The sequence below is a fragment of the Myiozetetes cayanensis genome, unplaced genomic scaffold (assembly GCF_022539395.1).
Source record: "Myiozetetes cayanensis isolate MyiCay16 unplaced genomic scaffold, myiCay2020 scf2-11, whole genome shotgun sequence".
Lineage (NCBI taxonomy): Eukaryota > Metazoa > Chordata > Aves > Passeriformes > Tyrannidae > Myiozetetes > Myiozetetes cayanensis.
Window position 1 is genome coordinate 74174816 of NW_026087411.1, and position 21016 is coordinate 74195831.

Sequence of the window (21016 nt, forward strand, 5' to 3'; positions counted from 1 at the left end):
CTTTTCCATTTTAAGCTTGTTAAACTAGCTCACCATGGGGATTTGAAAATGCTGAAGCCCAAGTTGGGGGGAAAAGGCTCCCCGAGTCTATCAGCCCTGAGCTGCCAGAGCTGCTCACCTGAACCTCAGTCCAGGGCCCTGGGCTGCAGTGCCCGGCGAGGGAGCGGGGAAGGCATCCTTGTGCTTCCTGGGCCACAGCCTGGCTTTGTCTGCAAACGGTGACACGGCAGCCTCTGAAACGGGCAGCGGCAAACCAGCCTGGATGGTTCCCAAGAGGAAGCGCTCGGGTGCTTGTTTCGTGCCCAGCCACGCTGGGAGCCCAGGAGTTCTGCTCCATCCCGCAGCGGAGCACTGCAGACTGGTGGGAATCGCTTCCCTGCCGTGCCTCCCCTCTCCCTGAACGGAGGAGTCTCGTGGTTTGTGCCCTGCCCTGCAAGTCCAGTGAGTTTCTTGGTAATAAAAGAAGACTGAAAACTGTTCATCGCTGTGTCATCCGAACGAGCCTCTGCTCAGGGAGCCTTCTCTTGTTCCAAGACAGGCAAGGATCAGGACTAAGGGGGTACTCATTTAAACAGAGTCGCTCCAGGTGAAGCCCTGGCGACAAGTGCCACCGTACGGGTCGGCATCCGCAGAGGCCCCAGCGCCGGGCGGAACCTTCCCGGCTCCCGCCCGAGAGGCAGCCGGCACGGCCGGGAACGGACCGGGGCGGGGCGACAGCGGCGGCCGCGGCGGTGGCGGCGATGTGGGGCGGCGGCGGCGGCGCCGGGGCGGCCCGAGCGCTCAGCCGCGCCCTGCGGCGCCGGCGGGCGGCGGGCGGTGAGGGGGCCGAGCGGGCGGGAGGGGCCGGCGCGGCCCGCGGTACGGGCCGAGTGACGGGGCCTCGCTTGCCCGAGTCCCCCGCAGCCGGGCCCCGCACACCTCCCGACGGGTGTGTGTGGAAGCTCCTGGACGCGTCCCCGGCACCGCCGGCCGGGCTGGCAGTGCCGCACCAGCCCAGCCCACGCTGGGCCCGGCAGGCCGGGGTGGGCTGGGGTTGGCTCTCCCAGTGGAGGGGTTTGTCCCCTGCCGCCTCCTTTTCAGCCCAGGGGTGTCTGTGGATCGCTCCATCGCTCTCTGCAGCTTAAAATCACCCTCTGGGGTGGTTTGCTGTGGGTGCGGTGAGGTGCTGCTGTGGTCTGGGGGCTCAGGGGACCGGGCAGCAGTTCGATGTGAGCGGGGATGCGCTGTGCCAGGAGAGCCGAGCTCTGCGTTGGCAAAGCAGGAGTGGAGGGCAGTTTCAGGACAGTGTCCTGGGCCTGTCTGTGGGCAGTCCGTGAGGTTTTCTTTTTCTTAGTTACGTTTCCTTGCCATTTCATGCAGTGCAAAATGAGTGTACAGCTGTGTGTTTGTCATCCCAACGTGTAATAAACCCACTGTTGATAAGTGTGTGTATGCACACCTTAACGTCAGAGTAAACATTTTGGGGAAATTCACACTAATTGAAACATTTCAGCTGCATGAAAAGCTCCATTCAGACTCTGAAAAATGGCATTGCACGTAACTTGAGGAGTACAGGGGTGGTGAACTGGCATACGCTCTTATTTAATCCCTGTGGACTCCTTAATTATGATAGTGAGCAAATGTGCAAAGATTTGCATGGTTAGTATTTTGCTAGAGCTGCATTGTTACAACTACGTGTTTTGCCTCTGAGCTCTCCTAAAGTTGATGTTTTTCGTTTGGTTGCCTTTTCTTTATGCAGATGGCCATGCTGATCTGTCTTTTCAGACAGGCCTGAGAAGTATCCTTCAGGACTACAATTGGAAAATACAACTGAAATCCAGTAGTACTCTGCCTGTCTCTCTGACTGAAATGAAAAGCAGCACGTAAGTATTGCATATAAAATAATCCCATGTGACAAGGACTGCCATTTTCTATAACAATTTAATTTTACTTTGTGACAGCGTCACATGGAGCCATTTTAAAATCTCACTCATTTTTAAATGTTTGAAGTGGACTATTCCTGTTTTATTAATTACTGACATAAAAATTACAAGCATGCAGCCATTTGTTTGGGAAGGTGTGTTACCCATAAAGCATATAAAATCTGTGTGCTACTAAACAAGTTGAACTAGAGTCTCTAAAGGAACATGAGTTTTACCTTTTTTCATTTTTCTGATGTAGAATTTGTTTTTCCTTAATTTCAGCCAACGTGAAATAGTGGTATTAGTTTAATGACATTCAGCTTTCATTATTTAGGCTCACTGCGAAGAGGCCTTTCAGCACTGCACACTCATCAGTGGATTCAGAGGAAATAAAAAAATTCCAGCTCCTCGCGCACAAGTGGTGGGATGAAGAAGGAGAATATTCAGCCCTTCATTCTATGAATGATATTAGAGTGCCATTTATTAGGTATGGTTTTGAGGACAGAATTTTCTTATATGTACTATTTCTGCATAACCTCAGAAAACATTGTCAATTATCAGTACTTAAGGTAACTGAATATTGCATCTACTAAAGCACCTTGTGTGTTAGACCTCAATCACATCCCTTTTCTTTCAGAGATACTCTGTTGAGCATGAGTCATAATTATCATCTGGGAAATCCACTTTCTGGAGTAAAGATTCTTGACGTTGGCTGTGGCGGAGGACTGCTAAGTGAGGTAAGAAACAGTGTGCTCTCTGTTTTCTGGTTAAAAAGTGCACAAGGTATTTGAATTGCTTTTACTATTACACTGCTTAATTTCTAATCCTCCAAGGAGGACCTTTTCTATGATATGTTAGTTGCTGAATATGGTGTAGTGTATCCTACAAACCCTATAGAATATTTGGTTTGCATAGTGGTAGTGGTGGTGGTGGTGGTGGTGATTTACAGAAAACAAGAGAGGTGGTAATGAGAAATTCTAAATTTCTGAGGTTTATCAGTAAAATAAGATTTTAAACACTCAGAAGGGAAGAAACATGAAAAAGTCTTTGAGTATTTCTTTTTTTTTTCCTTTTTTTTTTTTTTTTTCAATTTACAAGCCTAGGCAAGAATACTTAGAATCATGACAATCCTCATTACCAAAGAAGTATTTTCTGATGTTACAGAGGCTTCCTGAGAAGTCTGCACAAACCTGGGACTGAGAAGTTGCTGTTTGTGGTGGAACCCTTTGTCCACAAAGGCTCTGAACAGTGCTGTGTCCCATCAGTAGACCAGGGATGGTTTGTGAATTTAGGTTTAGAGATCTGAGCAACTTACTCTGGAAACTTCATCAGCATCTGAAATGAGGTGTTACAAAGAGACCTGAATCTCTCCCCTGTTTTTTTTTTTGTGTTTTGGTTTGGGGTTTTTTTTCTCTTCTAAACAAAATCCTGGAGCCTTGTGAGAGCAGTCTCTCTGACAAGGCTGGCAAAACTGATGTGCTGCATCACCTTCTCAGCCAGAACAGCTGGTGAATTTCAGGTTGGAATATCATACATGTGGTCATGTTCTACAGCCTGTTTCAGTTTCAAAAGAGGTGATGACTGAGGTGTTAACCTAGGAGTAAGAAGACACTGGAGAAACCTGAGTGACAGCCAAGGCTGATGCTATCCTAGTAAACATCAGTGTTTAGTTCTCAGCAGTGAAAAACTCCCAGAGATAATCATATATTAAGTAACCATTAAAAAGATATGAGGATTTACCATTACAGGTGGATGTTGAAGAAAGTAATGACAGTAATTAAATACGGCATTGTTTTCCCCCCTTTAATTACTGTGTTGATTTTCCCCCCTCTGTTTTTTCCCTCTATCAGAGAGTAATAGTGGAGGAAATCTTTATTTGGTGTAACGAAATAGATTCAGAATAAAGTATTCTAAAAGACAGTTATATTCCAGTATATAGTATGTGTATACCGCAGTGTATAATTTTCTAAGAAAATTAACACCACCTCTTCCAAATCTAAGGGTTTTATTGCTTTGGTAAACATTTAAAATAAAATTGCTGGATCAGAGCTCATCATACTGTTGTTTGTCTTGTTCTCTGATGGATGTTTTCTGCATCATGTATGTACATTGCAAAGTTAGCCTTAAGTAAATTGTTTTCATGCAGAGAATAAATTGTAATCTGTTTTATTAGCCTTTAGCTAGACTGGGAGCTTCAGTTACTGGAATTGATCCTCTGGAGGACAACATTAGAACAGCAGATCGGCACAAGTCATTTGATCCAGTCCTGGCCAAGAGAATACAGTACAAGTCCAGTTCACTGGAGGAGATTGTGGAAGAGTCTATGGAAACCTTTGATGTAATTGTAGCTTCTGAAGTAGTGGAGCATGTGGCTGACCTTGAAACGTTTATCAAGTGTTGTTCTCAGGTGTTAAAGGTAAGAGAGTTTTTGCTTTCGTTATTGGGAATATTTATTCTCTTTTATTTTTATGGCTCTTACTTAAAGGAATGTGAAAGCACATCTGCATTCATTTCTCCACTTTGAAGTCTCCACTTTGGATGTGCCTGCCATTCTCCTTTGTGACGCAAGTACATCTTCCCAGCTTTAGCTGGGGAATTTATCTCCCCAACCCTGCCTTAGCGAAGCGTTAGTGTTATTGCCTAGTATTGCAATGTTGCATTGCAGCAAGACCTTAAGAAGTCTGGTCGCATCTGATTTCAGCCAGGCGAGAGAAAACGTGATGGTGCTGCTGCTGATGGACAGCTATAGCTCAGACTGCATTGAAACTGTAGGGATGTTTCTGACTCACAAGATTCTATTCCAGCTCCAGCATCACATCAGGTGTGCTCCTGGATTGCTTTTAAAGGGTCATAGTTGTACTTGGAAATACTCAGGTGGTTATTCCTCTTGATATTCATTTGTAAAGAAGAATGGTAGGCTCAGCACACAAGCAGCAGCTTTCCTTTAATCTCTTTATCTTTCTGATCATCAGAAGGAATATTGTTTATTTGAATGGAACTAATTTTTAGCCAGATAGAGACAAAGAAATTTTTGTTTATTTCTACCAAACAGTCTTTTGAGGACTTTTAATTATTTTCTGGCTTTGTTTTTTTAACCATGTGATCAGTAAAACAAGCACAGCAAGGCACTCAGGAATCTCAAAAATTAGGCAGTGTTGCACATTTTACTTTGGTTTCAGTTAAAAAGTGGTTTTGAGTTTTTTGTTTGTTTGTTTGATTGCTTTTTGGTTTTGGGGAGTTTTTACGATGGATATTGTATATGCCTTAATATCTTTTATTTAACCATTTCCCGGGTAGGAAATGTTATAAGTTACTTTGTTCTTTGTTAGGTGTTCTTTGGGCAAGGAAATGGTTTTTAGGCCATGCAAGACTCTGATTATGTTGACTCTTTGAGGACTACTGAGTCATACTGTTAGACCATTATATTCTTTCTTGTATTTAAATGTTATACTTGTAAATACCTATCCTGGGAAGAAATTACTTCTTTCTTTTTTCCATTGTGTAGAGTTGCAGATTGACAAATTCTGTATTTTAAGGTGATTAAATTTACAATTTTTAAAATTAATATTCTTCTAATTGAACATTTTGATCTTCTCATTAGCCTGAAGGTTCTTTATTCATTACGACAATCAATAGAACGCAGTTGTCCTATGTCCTGGGAATTGTGGTTGCAGAAAAGATAATGGGCATTGTACCAGAAGGAACACACGAGTGGGAGAAGTTTGTTCCCCCTGAAGAGCTGGAGCACCTCCTGGAATCAAGTAAGTTCCACGCCAAATGATGGGAATGCAGAGGGAGATATCCAAATGGTCCCTGTAGAAATAGCAAAGGAATAAGCTACATGGGGTGAGTGCTAGCAACAATACACAACTTTTCCTGACTGAGGTAACAGTCATATATTATGAGTGTCATTTCTGGTTAAAAGGCACTGCTGCTTACTGGATTTTGCAAAAAATAAATAAACTAAGTGAAATCCTAAGAATGTAGAGATTACTCAAACAAATCTTGTTACAGCTGCCCTCTCTTTGATAGCCTAAATAAAAATGCCAAGGCTTTCCATTGTGTTCTGGTGGCAGAATGTATGCTCTGAAGTGGTTCATGTGCTCTAGGCCATGTCTGAGGCAATAACTGTACTGGCACTCCAGAGCTGCCACTGCATTGTTTGTCGTCTGTCCCTTGGGAGGAGGCGTTTTTAGTTTTGGTTGCTGCTCCATGTTCTCTATTCATATTATGTTGCTAAAATATTTCTTCAAAAATGTGAAGATAAAACCTACCACAAATTTGTTACTCTTTTCTTGAGAGACTGTATTATACTGATTTTAATTATTTCTAATTCAATTGCCCTGGTTTGATTGCTTTTAAAATAGACAAAGCTGGAAAGAGTTCTGCCCATTGCCCTCCTTAGCTGCAGATGTCTTAAAACCCTCTCATGGAATATTTCACTTTGCTTTAGTTCACTGCAAAGAAATTGAAGTATGAGTGGAGCTATTCTCTTGGCAAGGTCTTTTCCTGGCACTTTGCAGTGATGCCATAAGGAACATGACTAATACTGGTTCACATACTGGTGGTTCTTTCTGTTCTTCCTTCAAAAGGAGAAGCAGGTGCAGTGGAGTGATTTGTTTTGATAGGGTGTTTGTTTTCTGCCTTCCATCCTGTATCCTGCTGGGACACAGCGGATCCATGCAGCAAACTGAGCGCTGCTCAGCAGGGAGTGATAAATCACTCTTTATTTGCACTGAGCCCTTGATGGCATTCTTCTGCCTCTTTCTTACATTTTCCTGTTCCTAAAGGGAATCTGCAGAATCCTTCCAAGTACATGCTCAGATTTTGGTTCTGGAGCGTGTGACGTCAATCTGAAGAACGTCTCTGCCTACAGAAAACGTTACCAGTCACCCAGGTGTGCTGGTGTGAAGTTGGGGTTTCTGGCAGAGCACATTGCAGGGGCTCACCACGTAACATGCCGGTGGTTCGGGGCCTGGCACAGAAGCTGTTGAAGCCGCTGCCAGGAGCAGGAGCTGCTGTCACCTGCAATGCCAGTGGCACTGCGTGTGGTGGTGTCTGACAAAGCCCAGCTTGTGAAGCGCTGCTCCCCAGCCTGCAGGAAGAAGTGTGGTTCAGTCTTGCTGTTCTAAAGAGCTTGATGCTGCAGTGACTTACAATATTTAAGAACATCAGTTGCTTTATCTGGCTTCTTTCTTTCCTAGATGGCTTTTCAGTCAAGACTGTGAATGGGATGTTGTATAATCCGCTCTGGGGTTCGTGGAGCTGGATGGAAAGCACAAGCCTTAACTACGCAGTGCACGCGGTGAAGTCTGGGGCTCAGGGACAGTCAGGCCCCACAGACGCCCCGGCAGAGACGGACATTCAACAGCACTCAGCCACAGCTGGCACAGCTGGCACTGCCTCAGACATCACTGTCTGAGATTTGTGGTGATGGACTGTCACCAGGACAGAAAAGAAGGTTTTACTCAGATGGACATAATAAAACCTTTTCTAACAACAAGCTTCCTGTTTGCATCAATGATACTTGTGCTATTTTTGGCCAAATATTGTAGGGTAGTCTCATTATCTCAGGAACAACTGCCCATTATCTCAGGAATCTTTCAAGATTTAAATGATCAAAGCTTTTAAAGAGTAAGTATTTTTTTATGAGAAAATAAGTTTCAAATTGTTGGACAGGGAAATGCAAATTATTCTGTCCGTAGCTTGGAGGAGGCTTCTGTATGTGGAGGCATTTTCAGTCCTACTGGGACTCAGATCTTCATAAAATAATAGTGTAAATGTAGAATGAGTTAAAACCCACAATGATGTACAATAAATAAAATGCATTGGGTATTTAAGATACTCAGCTCTGTTATGATGCCTCAGAGCTTTTTATTGATTTTTAAACTTTTATAGATTTTAGAAGCAGATGTGTGGTGAATGAAGATTTTAATGCAGCTGTATTACATCCCAAAGTCAAGTAAATTTGAAAATCTTCTTGCTTTCATCTTTTAATGATTATGGATCCATAGCTTCAGTGCTTACATGAACAGTGATGATAGGAGGTGAAAAAGCAATGTTACAGCAACCAGGCATGCACACAGAACTAGGGGTGAGGCAAGAGGTTATTCTTGCCATGAGACTGGGAAAAAATTGTATTTGGGGCTTGCTCTTTACCAGTCTCTATTGCTCGTTGTAGACTCTTGACTCTCCTGATCACAGCCATTTGTTTCTGCAACACAAATCAAAGGAGCTGATATTGCAAAAAATTCAACAGAGCAAACTATGGTGTTCTGGGTGGTCTCAGCTCTTCAGCTGTGGTTTGGCTTGTCATGTTGTTTCATCTCTCCCATAGTCCCAGTCCCAGCTCTTTGCCGAGACTAGTTCTTGTCTGAGGTGTAAATATGTATGTATGTAAATAAGTATGACAGCCTCAGAGGAGATTTGCATTTAATCTTATTTTTAAATGAAAATGCAACTTGAAGTTTCCGTGATTTCTGTTACATTATCTTCTTGTCCATTGTTCTTTGGTGGTCCAGTGACATTTCATGGCCATTATTGCAGGACTTGACAATTTCTTGCCTTACATTTTCACTAACACCCTATGTCAGGTTCCTAGGGGATGGAAAAAGGGAGAGAGAAAGGAGTGGGAAAGGAAATGTGCAGTGGCTGTGAGTAGCGATAAGAATAAAGACTATCTTGTGGAAAGTTTTCCTGAAAATGACTTCTGAAGTTTTTCATTCTGTTGAAATCTGAGCTTTAATTTAAAAAAAAAAACCAAACTTTTTTTTTCATACACTTCTAAGAAATGCTTGAAAGGAGTAATGGCATGTGGTCTAGAGGTTCAGAAGTCAGAAGACTCAGTGTCTGTAATTAGCCAGCCTGATGAAGCAGTCGGGAAGAGAAAAAGCGAGATAGAACACGAATCATCGCGTGAGTGCTGAAACTGTAGATGCAGATGTTTGAGAGGTGCCCAGGAGTACCTGAAGGGGGAACAGCACTGAAAAGCCAGAAATAGTAGAAGGAATATGAGTGATGCCTGGAAGATAAACATTATTCCGATGGAGACGAGAAATGTGAAGTAGAGGTATAGAGGGCAGTCTGGTTCCAGTGTGCCGTTGAAGAGGAACTACTGATGGTCAGGAGAGTGGCTCCGTGTCAGACTGAATCACAACACTTCAGGTATTTACAGCTTGCCCCTGTTTTTGCATGGTAGCTTCCAGTGCCTTGTTCCAAATGTCTACACTCTCACTGAGCTCCTAGAAGGAAAGGTGGGTTCCTCTCACTTCAGGCTGAAGGATTGGTGACTTATTAATCATGAAATGCTGACAAATCCCTCATTCATGGTACTCTCTATGTTTGTGCAGATCCCTTATCCTGTTGCAGATATATTCCCACTGCGCAAAACTTCTTTGCTATCTGTTCCAAGATGCCCAAAGATACAAACAACTTCTTTCCTGAAACTGCAACACTGTTGAATTGAGTCAGCATTTATTTAATGAAATTACTAACGTTATCTTCTTAAAGGGAAAAATGCAGAAGTCCAGATGCATAATTTCTCTTCCTCATCACCTCCTCTTTGAAGTTCTCAAACTGCTTCATGGCTCTGCTTCTCCCTTACTGCCTCTGCTGGGCTTTGCTGAGCCTGCAAGGGAGTAGCAACACTTGGTGTACAATCATCCCTCACTACCTCTAAAGCAGAGCCTGTGGTTTATTTGATTCTGTCCTGCTTCAGAATAACTTCCTATTTTTCTAGCTCGGGATGAATTTTGTTGCATTGTCTCCTGCTTCATGACAAAAAGAGCTATTTTTTTGTGACTTGTGTAATGCACAGTCTTGCTATTATAATATGCTGCATGTTTTCCCCCAACCCCTTCTCTGCTGGAAAGTAGAGTGCTGCTTTTATAACCCTTTCAGAGTAATTTGGTTCTGCTTACACTAAAAAATACTAAACATTTGAATAAAAATAACATTATTTCCAGATTAGGGTTTTGTGATAAAAATCAGCCTGTGTTTCCCCAGGTTTCTCCAGGTTATAGGACAAAATTCTGATCACTTAAAGTTTGTGCTAACAGTAGACTTCATTTGTATTGACATGTGTCCTGTTTTCTTGGAGCAATGTAAACCATCATGTTTTATTCTAGCTAGAAGGGCTGGGATTTTACCTAGGCTGTAAAATCACCTGACCTGTCTTGACTTACACATGCATTAATTGCACAACCACCTCTTAATGCATTAGGAATTCAGGATATATACTTTGATATACAGTTTATTGTGCTTGCATTCCCCCATGAAGTCACTCCAGCAATATCATCAATATTCACTTGTTCTAAAAAGATAAAATATTTTTTTCTTCTTAAAAGGATTGTAAAGACCATTAGTGTTCCATTAATAAATCTGAAACCTCTGTTGCATCCTCATGAGATGTGCTAACTTAGAAAAACCCCCAAACAAAACCAAAAAACAATCCTGAAATAACTTGGAGATTGAACTGCTAATATTGCCTTGTATGGCATTGTATTATGTTGTATTACGAAAACTTATAATAATAGAAGATATAGAAAAGAATATGGTGTTTATTTCCCTGAGTTAGAATATGCACATACAACCTGAAGACATGTAAAAATTAAAGTAAACAAAACATAGAATAAAAAGGAGACCTCAGAAGAATGTATCCAACTCACACAAACATCAGCCAGCAGATTTACCCCGGCATGGAAATTTGGGGTTTAATTCCCAGCTTTGCCTTCCAGCCGTTGGAGAAGCGGCAGCTCAGCGCCTCGCCTCCCTTGATCCGCCTTTAAGTTATGCTTTACAAAACTGGTGGGACCTGGCTACCACAGAGCCCTGGGGAGCCCTTCAGGGTGCTCCCTGCCCTGGTCCCCAGCTGTAACTGAGGAGGACTGACCTGGGCAGGCATGTCCACAACCACTGAGTTCCTGCCACTGCTGCAGGAACACTGAGCTCTGTGTCTCTCCCATCCCCAGGGATGTTAAAAACCAGTAAACCCTTATGTTATTCTTTCTAAACAATGCACCACCAGATTTTCTTTCACTGTCAAAGAGAGGTATGTGTTCATTGCCCTCCTCCTCCCCCCTCCCAATCCTAGCAGCAAGAACATCTAACTTCTCAAGAGCACAAGGCTTTGGAATACTGAGGTGGTTCTCTGATTGTGGGCTTGCCTGGAGGCCTCTGCTCTGCAGCCAAGAAAAAAAGACCCTCTGAATTTTAACTTCATAGCAGGTAATGGAAGAAACTTCACATGGCCTGTCTAGGCAGGACAGCATTTCCATGTGGGTTGTACAGCATGTCTCCCTTATTGAATCTTACCTGAAGATAAGAAAAAAGCTGCTGTCTACAGAACTACTTGGCAAGCATCTTTTTCAAGAATCAAATCCACAATAAACCAAACTCCTGCTATCTACTACAGTGTTCAACAGTTCACCTTCTTGGAGGATGCAGACTGCAGGCCATTGGCCCTGCCACTGTCTCTCCCATCCCTCATTGTTTCCAGAGCTCTCAGGAGATGAAAGCACAGCCTTGGCATCAGGGATATGGCCTCTGGAAGGGGCTCTCCTCCTCCCTGTTCCCATCCCTTCTTCTTCTCCTCCCACTGCCTTCAGCTGAGAGTTGATTTCCAGACAAATGTGTCATGCTGAACAACCTCCTCTTCCCATATTGTGGTCCTATTGCCCTGGATTTGCAGCGTTTGTTCTCACTACTGTTATATTACTCTGTTTTTCAGTGTCTGAAGCAGTTAGTGCTTTTATCTGTTATTACCAACTTAGGTGAGTTGCAAGCTAGTCTAAGGCAGATGCATTAAAACAACTCATTTTCCCACAAAAAATCCATTTCTTACTTAGTGGAGTAAAATATGAAGACCTCATAGGTCTTTTGAAAAGAGTAAATATAGAAGGGAAAGGAAATCTGTGTAAGGAAATCTGCAAAACCTTCAGACATCTCTGTTATTAGTTTAATATGAACCAAGATGCCAACCAGGTCATGGCACTATGTATTGCAAATCTTACTTCTTCTGAGGATGCTGTAAATCAGAGAACACTTACAAATGAGCAAAGACTGGGAGCCACTTTACCAGGCTATGGCAAGCAATCTGTAGCTGGTTCCCAACACTATTCCACTACTGAGAAAGTGTTACATGAAATATCTGACTACAAAAGCGTGTAACTGCCCCTACGACATTGTGAGGGTTGTCAGTTGTCCAAAAAGCTTGTAAAGCAGTGTCATAAAATTAAAAACAACTAAAGAATTGTGAAACTGTAGGTCTGTCAGCTGAGTAGCAGTCAGCTATACTCAGCTGCCAGCCTGAGTATTTCCACCTGCAGAAAGCAGGAGGTTTCATACAAAGCCTTTTTTTTTTTTTTTTGAGAAATCAAGATACTCTGTCATACATCATTCAGAACAGTCTAAAGGTATACATTGCTTTAGAAAGTGGCTTTGTTGGCCAGCAAGGGCAAAGTAAATGCTGGAATTGCACTTCATGTGTACAGATACTTCTGTATAGCAGAGATATTTCTGTATAGCACAGAAGTAGTTTAGATTCTAGATGTTTTGCATTTTCTATGTATTTGTACTTTTGTATATCATTAAAGTTACATTAACCCCTTTTCTAAATCGGAACTGAAAAACACAGCATGACTGTTTTGCAGCTATACCTTGGCTATTTTTATTCTGAATAATTAAAAAGTTGTGTTTATGAAACTCAAGCTGCCCAGAGAAGTCATTAATATTACAACAAAACCAATCCAGGCAGCAGTCAGCAATTATTTCAGAAAGATCTTGGGAGCCTGCTGGCAATGAAAAAGCCTTTTTTCGCCCTCTCATAAACTCAGCTCTCACCACAAAACCCCCTTAAATTACATCATCTGCAGCCAAGGGCTCAGTGAGTTTGGGCTACTTCAAAGAGAAGGAAACCATTTCCATACCACCGGAGGATGCTCTGGCAGCACACAAAGTGAGAGTCCAGCCTAAGCAGGGGTGTCACCTTGGCTGGTGACAGCTGGTCACTGTGCCTGGGCACGGAAAGGGGCTTTTGCTTCAGGCAGAGCAACCTGTAAAACTAACCCATCCTCATTTATGGAGCTGTTAAAAGCTCCGTGCTGCCCAAACTTTGACCACTTGGAAGAGAGAGAGGCAGCAAGTAGGAGGGTCTGGGTGATACCAGTGAAAAAAATGAGTGGAAAATGGATGGCCCTGTTTTATGAAGCTCCAGGGGAGATCTGGCAAGTAAAGCTCTGCTGTTTAAACCCAGCTGGCAGGAGTACAGTAAAGCAAAACCTGGAGCAAGGCATGCAGCGTGAGCTCTGATTTTTAAAAGCATACTTAGTTCAGGTAAAATACAGACAGGACAGGTTCTGCCATGGGACTCCACAAAGACCCATCTCAACCACTGGGTTCAGACTGTGGTTTCCAGACCCGCTGCCACCTCTGTGGGCAGCCTGCCATGGCACCCTCAGGCTTTTTTAAAGAGGTGCAATGAACCCAAGGACATTACAAGAAAACCCCCCAAGAAACATAATGAAGATCAAGAGTCTTTATGCCAACTTGCAGAATCAAGTAATGAGTTTATAAGTGTCTTCCTGCCCCTAAATCAAACTGCAGACTTCAGAAGAAAAATTTGGCTTGCTTTATAACAAAGTAAGCTTAGATTTATGATAACTAAAAAAATCTACCTATTTCGTCCTGTTACTCTGTCTTCCTTTAGGCAGCTGCATTAGAACAGATTACAGATAAAAGTGTACCTAAACGTATTAGGTCTTGTTTTGCTCTGTGAGCTGTATCTGAGCGATGACTGCTCCAGACTGTGCTGCACTTGGTGTGTGTTTGCAGCCAGACAGGCTGTGGGTGTATCATCGTTAGCTCTCATTTTCCCCACTCAAAGAAATGAACAGCGGTAATTTAGCAAACACAAAGAGCTGGATTCCCACCCTCCCTGAGCAAGAGAGCGAGGCAGTCCACAGCCCAGCGGGCATCAACTGCAAGCTGCTTTGAGGCAAAGTGGGAAAACCAGAGCCAATCTCCAGAACTAGCCTGAGACTGCAGCACCTGCAATGCACAGGAGCAGAAGGCAATTCTCAGGTTCATGGACACTGCTGCCAGCTAATAATCCTCTCTAATACGAGTCACTGGCCGTGGGCAAAAGGCTTTGCACCTTGCCTGGAGGAATGGACACTGCCTTCTTCCACAGTCAGGGAAAAGGCAGGCTGAGGACACACTTTTTGATGTGTTTTGCCTGCAGATAAGGTTGGCTATCAGACTGTCAGGCCACATGGATTCAATACCTGCAGGCAGGAGACTTTAAAACCCTAAGAAAAAGAGGCTGTCAGAGCACCACTAGCAAGACAAGCAAGAGGGACAGGTATGAGGGTAGTCATGTTTTATCCATATTCTTTATTTGCTGTTAAACTCTGGCAACAAAGATGTGACACTGGGATCTGCACCTTTTAAATGGCCACGTCCGGCCAGCATCATGCGGGTCGTAACCAACTTCCAAAAATCCTACTCATGAGCAAGACATCAAGGCTGCCAGGGTGTCTGTAGGGATCTGTGTCTGACATACCATGAGGCACATGTGCTCTACTGCTAAAGCTTCCTGCACTATGTTCTGGACCCTCTCAGCTTCCAGGCAACACCACACCCAGAACAGGATTAACACAGCATAAAGTCCTTCTCCAAAAGAGGGGTTTCAGTGTCCTTACTGAACAAATGTTAAACATCTGACTCAATAATAATAATAATAATAATAATAATCCTGAGGCAACTACGCACAAGCTGGACTACCAAAACACAGCATCGATTTTCAGAGCATAAATTGCAGTAATGCTTCCTTCAAAATATCAGGTTTGCCTACCTCACCTGGGTCTGCACTGGGAGGTGAATGATTTACTCCTGCCTTCCCTCTCTCCTCTCCCTCAGGTCTTCCCAGTTGTGCTGGCCACTGGTCAAAACACAGATTTCAGGATAGCTCATTTGCCTCTGAAAGTCAAGCAGTGGAAGCAGCTGGGATGCAGATGCACAGGACCTTTCTTCACCCTCACAGAAACTTAGATCCCATCTGTAACTGGATCCCTCTTATCAGTAACGTAGCAAGCAATTCCCATGGAGGAACAAAAGCTGAGACCAGGTACCAGGCTGTGACAGTCCAGATTTATTAGGCTGCCTGCCACTTGAAATAAATTTTCACCCTGAGATTTGCAGGTGCTGAAGCAGAGAAAAAGCACTTTTCTTCTTTGCCTCTTCACTGCACCGTTGTAAGAATTTAACAAAACCTCATGCTGCAAATGATCGGCTGTGGCATGAAGGGGCTGCTGGTCTCACTTTCCACTCTTGTTTCATTACCTGTGCATCATCCATCACGTGGGGTGGCCCAACAGCTGTGAAGATGGTGTTCAGCCAGCACCTCCCTAAGGATGAGTGCACAGGAGTGCAGCAGGTTTTGAAGGGATCAACCTGTTTGTGGATTGAGACTTACTGGGTCCCTGGGACCTCTGATTCCACTGATTCCCAAGAGCGGAATGTCATCACAGTATCAAACACATGCTATGTATCAAACACAGGCTCTTGTGCTGTAGCCTGTGGCTACTGAATAACCATAAACAACAAGATAAAAGTGAGGAATAAAACAAAATGCATTCAATAAGCAGGAGACTGTCAGCAGACAGCAGCCTTCCTAGTGAGGGCAGGCAGGACGCAGAGACAGTTCAGAGAATCATAGAATATCCTGAGTTGGAAGGGACCCACAAGGATCATTGAAGTCCAGTTCCTGGCCCTGGCACAGGACAGTCCCAAGAATCACACCATGTGCCTGAGAGTTTCTTGGATTCCGGCAGGCTTGGTGCTGAGACCACTTCCATGGGGAGCCTCTTCCAGTGCCCACCACCCTCTGGGTGAATAACATTTTCCTAATATCCGACCCAAACCTCTCCTGACACAGCTTCAAGTTGCTCTCACTGATGTTGCATAGCAAAACTAAACACAAAACTGGCCACCACTGGCACTTGGAGAAGTCGGCATATGGATCTGAACTCCACGGCTTCTCTCAGGAATCTCCTCTTCCTCATCTGCCTCCTTTGTCTAATCTGTCCTACATCTCTAGGCAAAGCATTTACAAAGCCCTGGTCACAAACTCTGTTCCCTCCTGGACACTGAAAGATGCTTCATTTGTGTGAAGGATCAGGTCACTTCTATTGCCCCTGATGGCATAATAAAATATCCAACGTGTGGGAGCTTTTTGGAGCAGCTGTGTACACACCACAGCATTCGATGACAGACTAAGCATTTGGGCAGTGGTATTAATCAGAAAGCAAAGGGCATTGTTAGTGTTTTGGGGTCAGCATACTATGCAGAGCCACAGATATTCGGCAGAACGTGAGGTGAAGTCCTGCCCATGCCATCACGGGGCACCCACGGCTCCCGCTGCAGTGGGAAGGTGCCGCAGGCAAAGGAGTGCCGGGACCCTCAGTGCCTGTAAAATCTCACGACCTTCTGGGCCGAGAGATTTGCTTTGAAGCCATTTTGCTTCCTTTTCTGCCCATGGAGGTGTTCTCCTCAGTCACCTCGTTGAGCATCAGAACAATTGGAAGAAAATCGCCGCGGTGTTGACAGACGCAGTGTGGCAACGCTCAGCTGCGGCCGGGCACCGCGATGGCTCCTTTGTCCTAAATACGGGACGAATACGAATGCGAGGCTTCTTCCGATCCTCCAGGAGCAGCGAAACGATGCTCGGACCGGGGGCATTTTAACGGGGCCAGCTCACACGCAACCACTCCCCCGGAGTGACACGGCGTCTTTTCGCCCTGAATTTTAGACAGCGGTTACCGGGCCCGAGGCACTTCACAAGGGCAGGGCAGGGCAGGGCAGACCCGACTCGACTCGGTCCACCGCACCTCCTCCCTCTCCTGCCCATCCCCTCCCTCCCTCCCCAGCCTCGTCGCGCAGCCGCGCAGCGCCGGCTGAGGGAGCCGCCGCAGCCGTCCAGCGCGGCGCGGCCCTTCCCCGCCGCCGAGCCGGGAAGGGCAGGGCAGGGCTGGGCTGGGCAGGGCAGGTGGGGCTCGGCGGCTCCGCGGCGGGGGATGCGGGTGCCGGGCGCAGGATGCTGTGGGGGGTGGGCCTGGCGGCGCCGCGCTCCTGCGTGGCGGACCTGAGCCGCAACCGCAGCCTGTCGCTGGGCTGGTGCGCGGGGCCCGAGGAGCCGCCGCCCGCCTTCTATGGGGGCGAGATCGTCGCCTTCCCGCTGTCGGGCGGCGGCGGCACCATGGCGGCGCTGGGCTCCGACTCCTGGTGGAAGAAGACGCTGTACCTGACGGGCGGGGCCCTGCTGGCCGCCGCCGCCTACCTGCTCCACGAGCTGCTGGCCATCCGGTGGGTGAGCCTGCGGGGGCCGCCCGGGAGCGGCGCGGGGGATGCGGCGCCGGGAGCCGAGGGCGTTCCCGCCGCGATGAAGCGGCGCTCGGAGCCGCTTGTACCTGCGGGGGGCAGGCCGTCGGGGTCCGGCGGGTTGAGTTCTGCCTTTCAGCGTGTTTTTGCCTTTTTTTTTTTTTTTTATTTATTTCCCTTCCCCCCCTTCTGCCCTCCCCCCCTATTCGCCCTTTGCAGCAGCCCAGGAGGCGACGCCGTGGCGAGCCCTACGCTCGTCCCTACAGGTGGTCCGGGCTTGGCCTTCTCACCGCCTCCGGACCCTGGCAATCAAAACCTGCAGCAGCCCCTTAAAGGCGGACGAGTGTGTTGCCTTGACCGGAATTTATCATTTATGTGTTTAATTTACTGATGTATCATGCACCTGTCCAATGTTTCGTTTTTTAAAATCCAATTTCGTTTTTGACAGGAAAGAGGAAGAGCTGGATTCAAAAGATGCTATCATACTGCATCAGTTTTCAAGGCCTAGGAATGGTGTTCCGAGTTTATCACCATTCTGTCTGAAAATGGAAACGTACTTGAGGATGGCTGATTTACCCTACCAGGTAAATTGTGCAGTTTGCCTTTGCATTGCAGCGTGCTGTAGTTGTGTGAAATGGCACATAGGCATCCCATCTCTCCTACCTCCTAGTCTGTCTCACACAGGGACATGTAAACATACACCTACAACTAGGTGGGTACACCAACACTTTTATATCTCCAGTTAAATAGGGTGTATAACCTTTAAAGACATGACTTGAATAAGGTTGGTCTGGAACAGCTGTAGATTGAACTGGCACAGCTAAATGAATATTAAGAAGTTAACTTGGCTGGAAACGCTTAAGTGGGAGAGTAGTTTGGAGTTTCTGTAACACTAAATAACACCGCAGAACTAAAGCGTAACATTATTTGATCTTTGAATTTCACCGTGCTGAAGACATCATGATTAGACAGCTGCAGCTTCTTATTTTCCTGGAGGGTTTCTCTGTGGAACTCTCCTGCCAAGAAGTGCTTGCCTTTTGCTTCACCTCCCATGACTGGTGCTTCCTCCACAGTGACGTGAAGCAGGTTTGCTTTTAGAGGTCACGAATACTGCTCTGTAGTTGTGGTTGGGTGCTTCTCATGCCGTCTTCCCGCAGGGGATGAAGCCCGAGCTTCTCCAGTGAATGAAAGCTAAGAAAGCGGAAACTTGAATCTGTCAGTCTCGCCCATTAGCATCAAGGGTTTAGTTGTGACACTGCGAGTTTGGCGCGCACCTTGTTGGGGTGTTGGCAGGCTGTGCAGCACACAGGCTCTTTGAAACATAGGGTGGTTTTCTTTTTGTTTGTGTTAAGCACTGATTGCCTTTAAGATGATGCAACAGTGAAGATACATAGAATTAAGATCTTTGGTGGAAGAAAGGTCTCCAATATGTTAGGGAGAATGCTTTATGTCCAGTGTTGTACAGAGGGGAACCAACCCTGTTACAACTTTTTTTTTAAAACACGTTCATGGTTGTTATTCATTCAGTTTCATTTGTGATTAAATTCCTTTACATCAGAAGTGAAAGAAAACCTAACGAGTACATTTTGCTTAACTCTGTATAAAAAGCCTGTTTGCTATCTTACAATTTAATGGTAATTCAGTGAGATACTTTGGATTACTAAAGATGAAGATTTCCATCCTGTGGGATGTATTTTCCTCATTTAGGTTTACAGAACTTGCAAGATACTGAAGTCTGAACATGCTGTTGGAGCAGGAGGACTTTGTGCACATTGCTTCTCCACCCAAAGTAATTTAGGTAGAAATTGCATGTTGAAGGGAAGACAATATTGGTGAGATCTGTTTTCTTCCTAATGGCAGTTGATGCAGTTCAAAGGTTTGTGATGGTCAAGGTTGCTCTGGTGGAGAGTAGGAAGGAAGCTGCAGTATAGAAGATGGTTGTGACAAGATGTGGTCACTTTCATCTAAAAGATAACACTGTGCATTTGTGTGATTCCGGATAGAGTCGTTTAGGAAGCTCATGGTGGTTATGAGTGATTCGCCCAGCTTTTCCAAGAGAGAGGAATTATCTGAGGGTTATCGTCCCCTCTTTTGTTTTCTGGACTGAAGCTCAGCATTGCTTTTTGGTATTGCATCTCTCTCTGTCCCTACTCACTAGGTGTGAGCACACTAAGCTGGCATAGGTCAGCAGGACCATCAAGAAGCTACAGCCCTACCTTCAGCTGCTTCCTCTTGTCCCTTCCTGCTCGTGCTTTTCTGGGGAAGATGAGGCTGGATTGGAGCTGGTCCCAGGGAGGTTTAGTTAATTTCGTTTTGACCCAGCTTGGTTCCTGCATGCTCCATGTGCTACACTGCAGGAGCAGGAATGGGTCTCGCAGGTGCTTGGAACGCCAGGTTGCTGCTTTTAGCCGTGCTGGCTTATACAGGTTTAAGGTGTTGGTAAGGTTTTAGAGGTAAGTTTGGTGGAGCTAAGCTTATGAGCTGAGGATGCAGATTTTTTTTCTGGAAGAAGCAGATTTTGTTTCTGTCCCTGAGTACGGTGCTGCACTGGGCTCTGGCAAGTGGAGGAAGGTGTGGATATTGCTGTGGGATTGAGTGGGAGGGGAGCAGGAGGTAACATTATTCTTGGCTGGAGTTATGGAGTTTTCTCTACCAGACTACCTGGAGACTTTTATTTTGTTACCTCATGACTGTGTTACCTGTAGGATGCTGTAGGTGGCAAAGGCATCTGGTGGCTGCCTGACAAGGCAGCAGGGTGGAGTGTGTGTGTGGGGTATAGCAGGATACAGGAGGAAACACCTCGCTTCCTGCATGCTGGCAGGGGCTGTGATGGAGAAGCACTGCAGGTGGCAGCTGGTGCTCCTCTCAGGAGACCTGCTGTGGTCATCGACTCTGCCACGGAGAGGCTGCTTGGAAGGGAGGGTTGTGAAATACAGCAAAGAGAAGGCAGCAAGGTGGTCAGACTGCTTTTACTTTTTCAATTGTTTATGTTTATTATAGTGCATCAGGCTGTTGAAGAACCTGCTGTGTGTGTTTCACAACGTGCTTTAATGGTGTGTGAGGATTGGCATAGGGTGACACATTCCTGCTTTCAGCTGAATTTCTCCCAACAGTTGCACTGTTGTAACGTGCTTACGTTTTCTTGAAGCTACCCTTCTGTGTGCGAGTTCTCCATCAAAAATTATTTGGGCAGCCCCACCCTGGCTGGGCTGTCACAATGCCTAGCTGTTTCTTCAAAATGTTTGATGCTTTTCTTGATAAAGCCTGCTTTGAAAGAGCCCATTCTGGGTGCTCATAGAGATGTTTTGGATGTTCCTTGATTTCCTGAAGAATATGAGCAGCTGAGCCTTTATGTAATAAGATAAATAATTAGCGAGCAGAAATGTGCTGTTTTCATTCCAGGTCTGTGAAGATGGTAACCTTTTTGGGAGGAGACATGAGTAAAAGTAAAAGCATAAGAAGCAGTAACTGAAAATGTGAAACCTAATTTCTTCTGGGTAATACTATAAAATTACCCCAGAAATACCTTGTGCCATTCTTTTTTAAAATTCTTCAATAAATGAGGTTCCGTGGAGCTACTGTTATTGTTGCTTTGCAGGCTGCAGTTCAGTTAATGTACTATGAGGTATGAGGGGATATTTTGTTGGTTTCTTTTTTGGTTTTTAACAATACCATAGCTTTTCCCTGTTTTGCAGCTGGAACAATTTTTAAGTGGAAAATTGATAAATATTTGATGACAA

General features: G+C 45.2%; 2 protein-coding genes across 2 annotated transcripts in view; both read left to right on the forward strand.

The window, feature by feature from the left end:
* The first annotated feature begins 740 nt into the window (after positions 1-740).
* Positions 741-8377, forward strand: COQ3 (coenzyme Q3, methyltransferase). Its single transcript, XM_050315531.1, has 7 exons — positions 741-816; positions 1739-1862; positions 2236-2388; positions 2539-2638; positions 4075-4317; positions 5503-5662; positions 7106-8377. The coding sequence occupies exons 1-7, from the start codon at positions 741-743 to the stop codon at positions 7321-7323; spliced, it is 1074 nt and encodes a 357-aa protein (XP_050171488.1). The 3' UTR covers positions 7324-8377.
* An 8600-nt stretch (positions 8378-16977) lies between these two features.
* FAXC (failed axon connections homolog, metaxin like GST domain containing) overlaps positions 16978-21016 on the forward strand; it is a 29056-nt gene continuing 25017 nt past the window's right edge. Inside the window, exons 1-2 of the mRNA XM_050315530.1 lie at positions 16978-17261; positions 17725-17860. Of these exons, the coding sequence (XP_050171487.1) occupies positions 16993-17261; positions 17725-17860 (405 nt within the window). The 5' untranslated portion in view covers positions 16978-16992. The remainder of the gene's footprint in view (positions 17262-17724; positions 17861-21016) is intronic.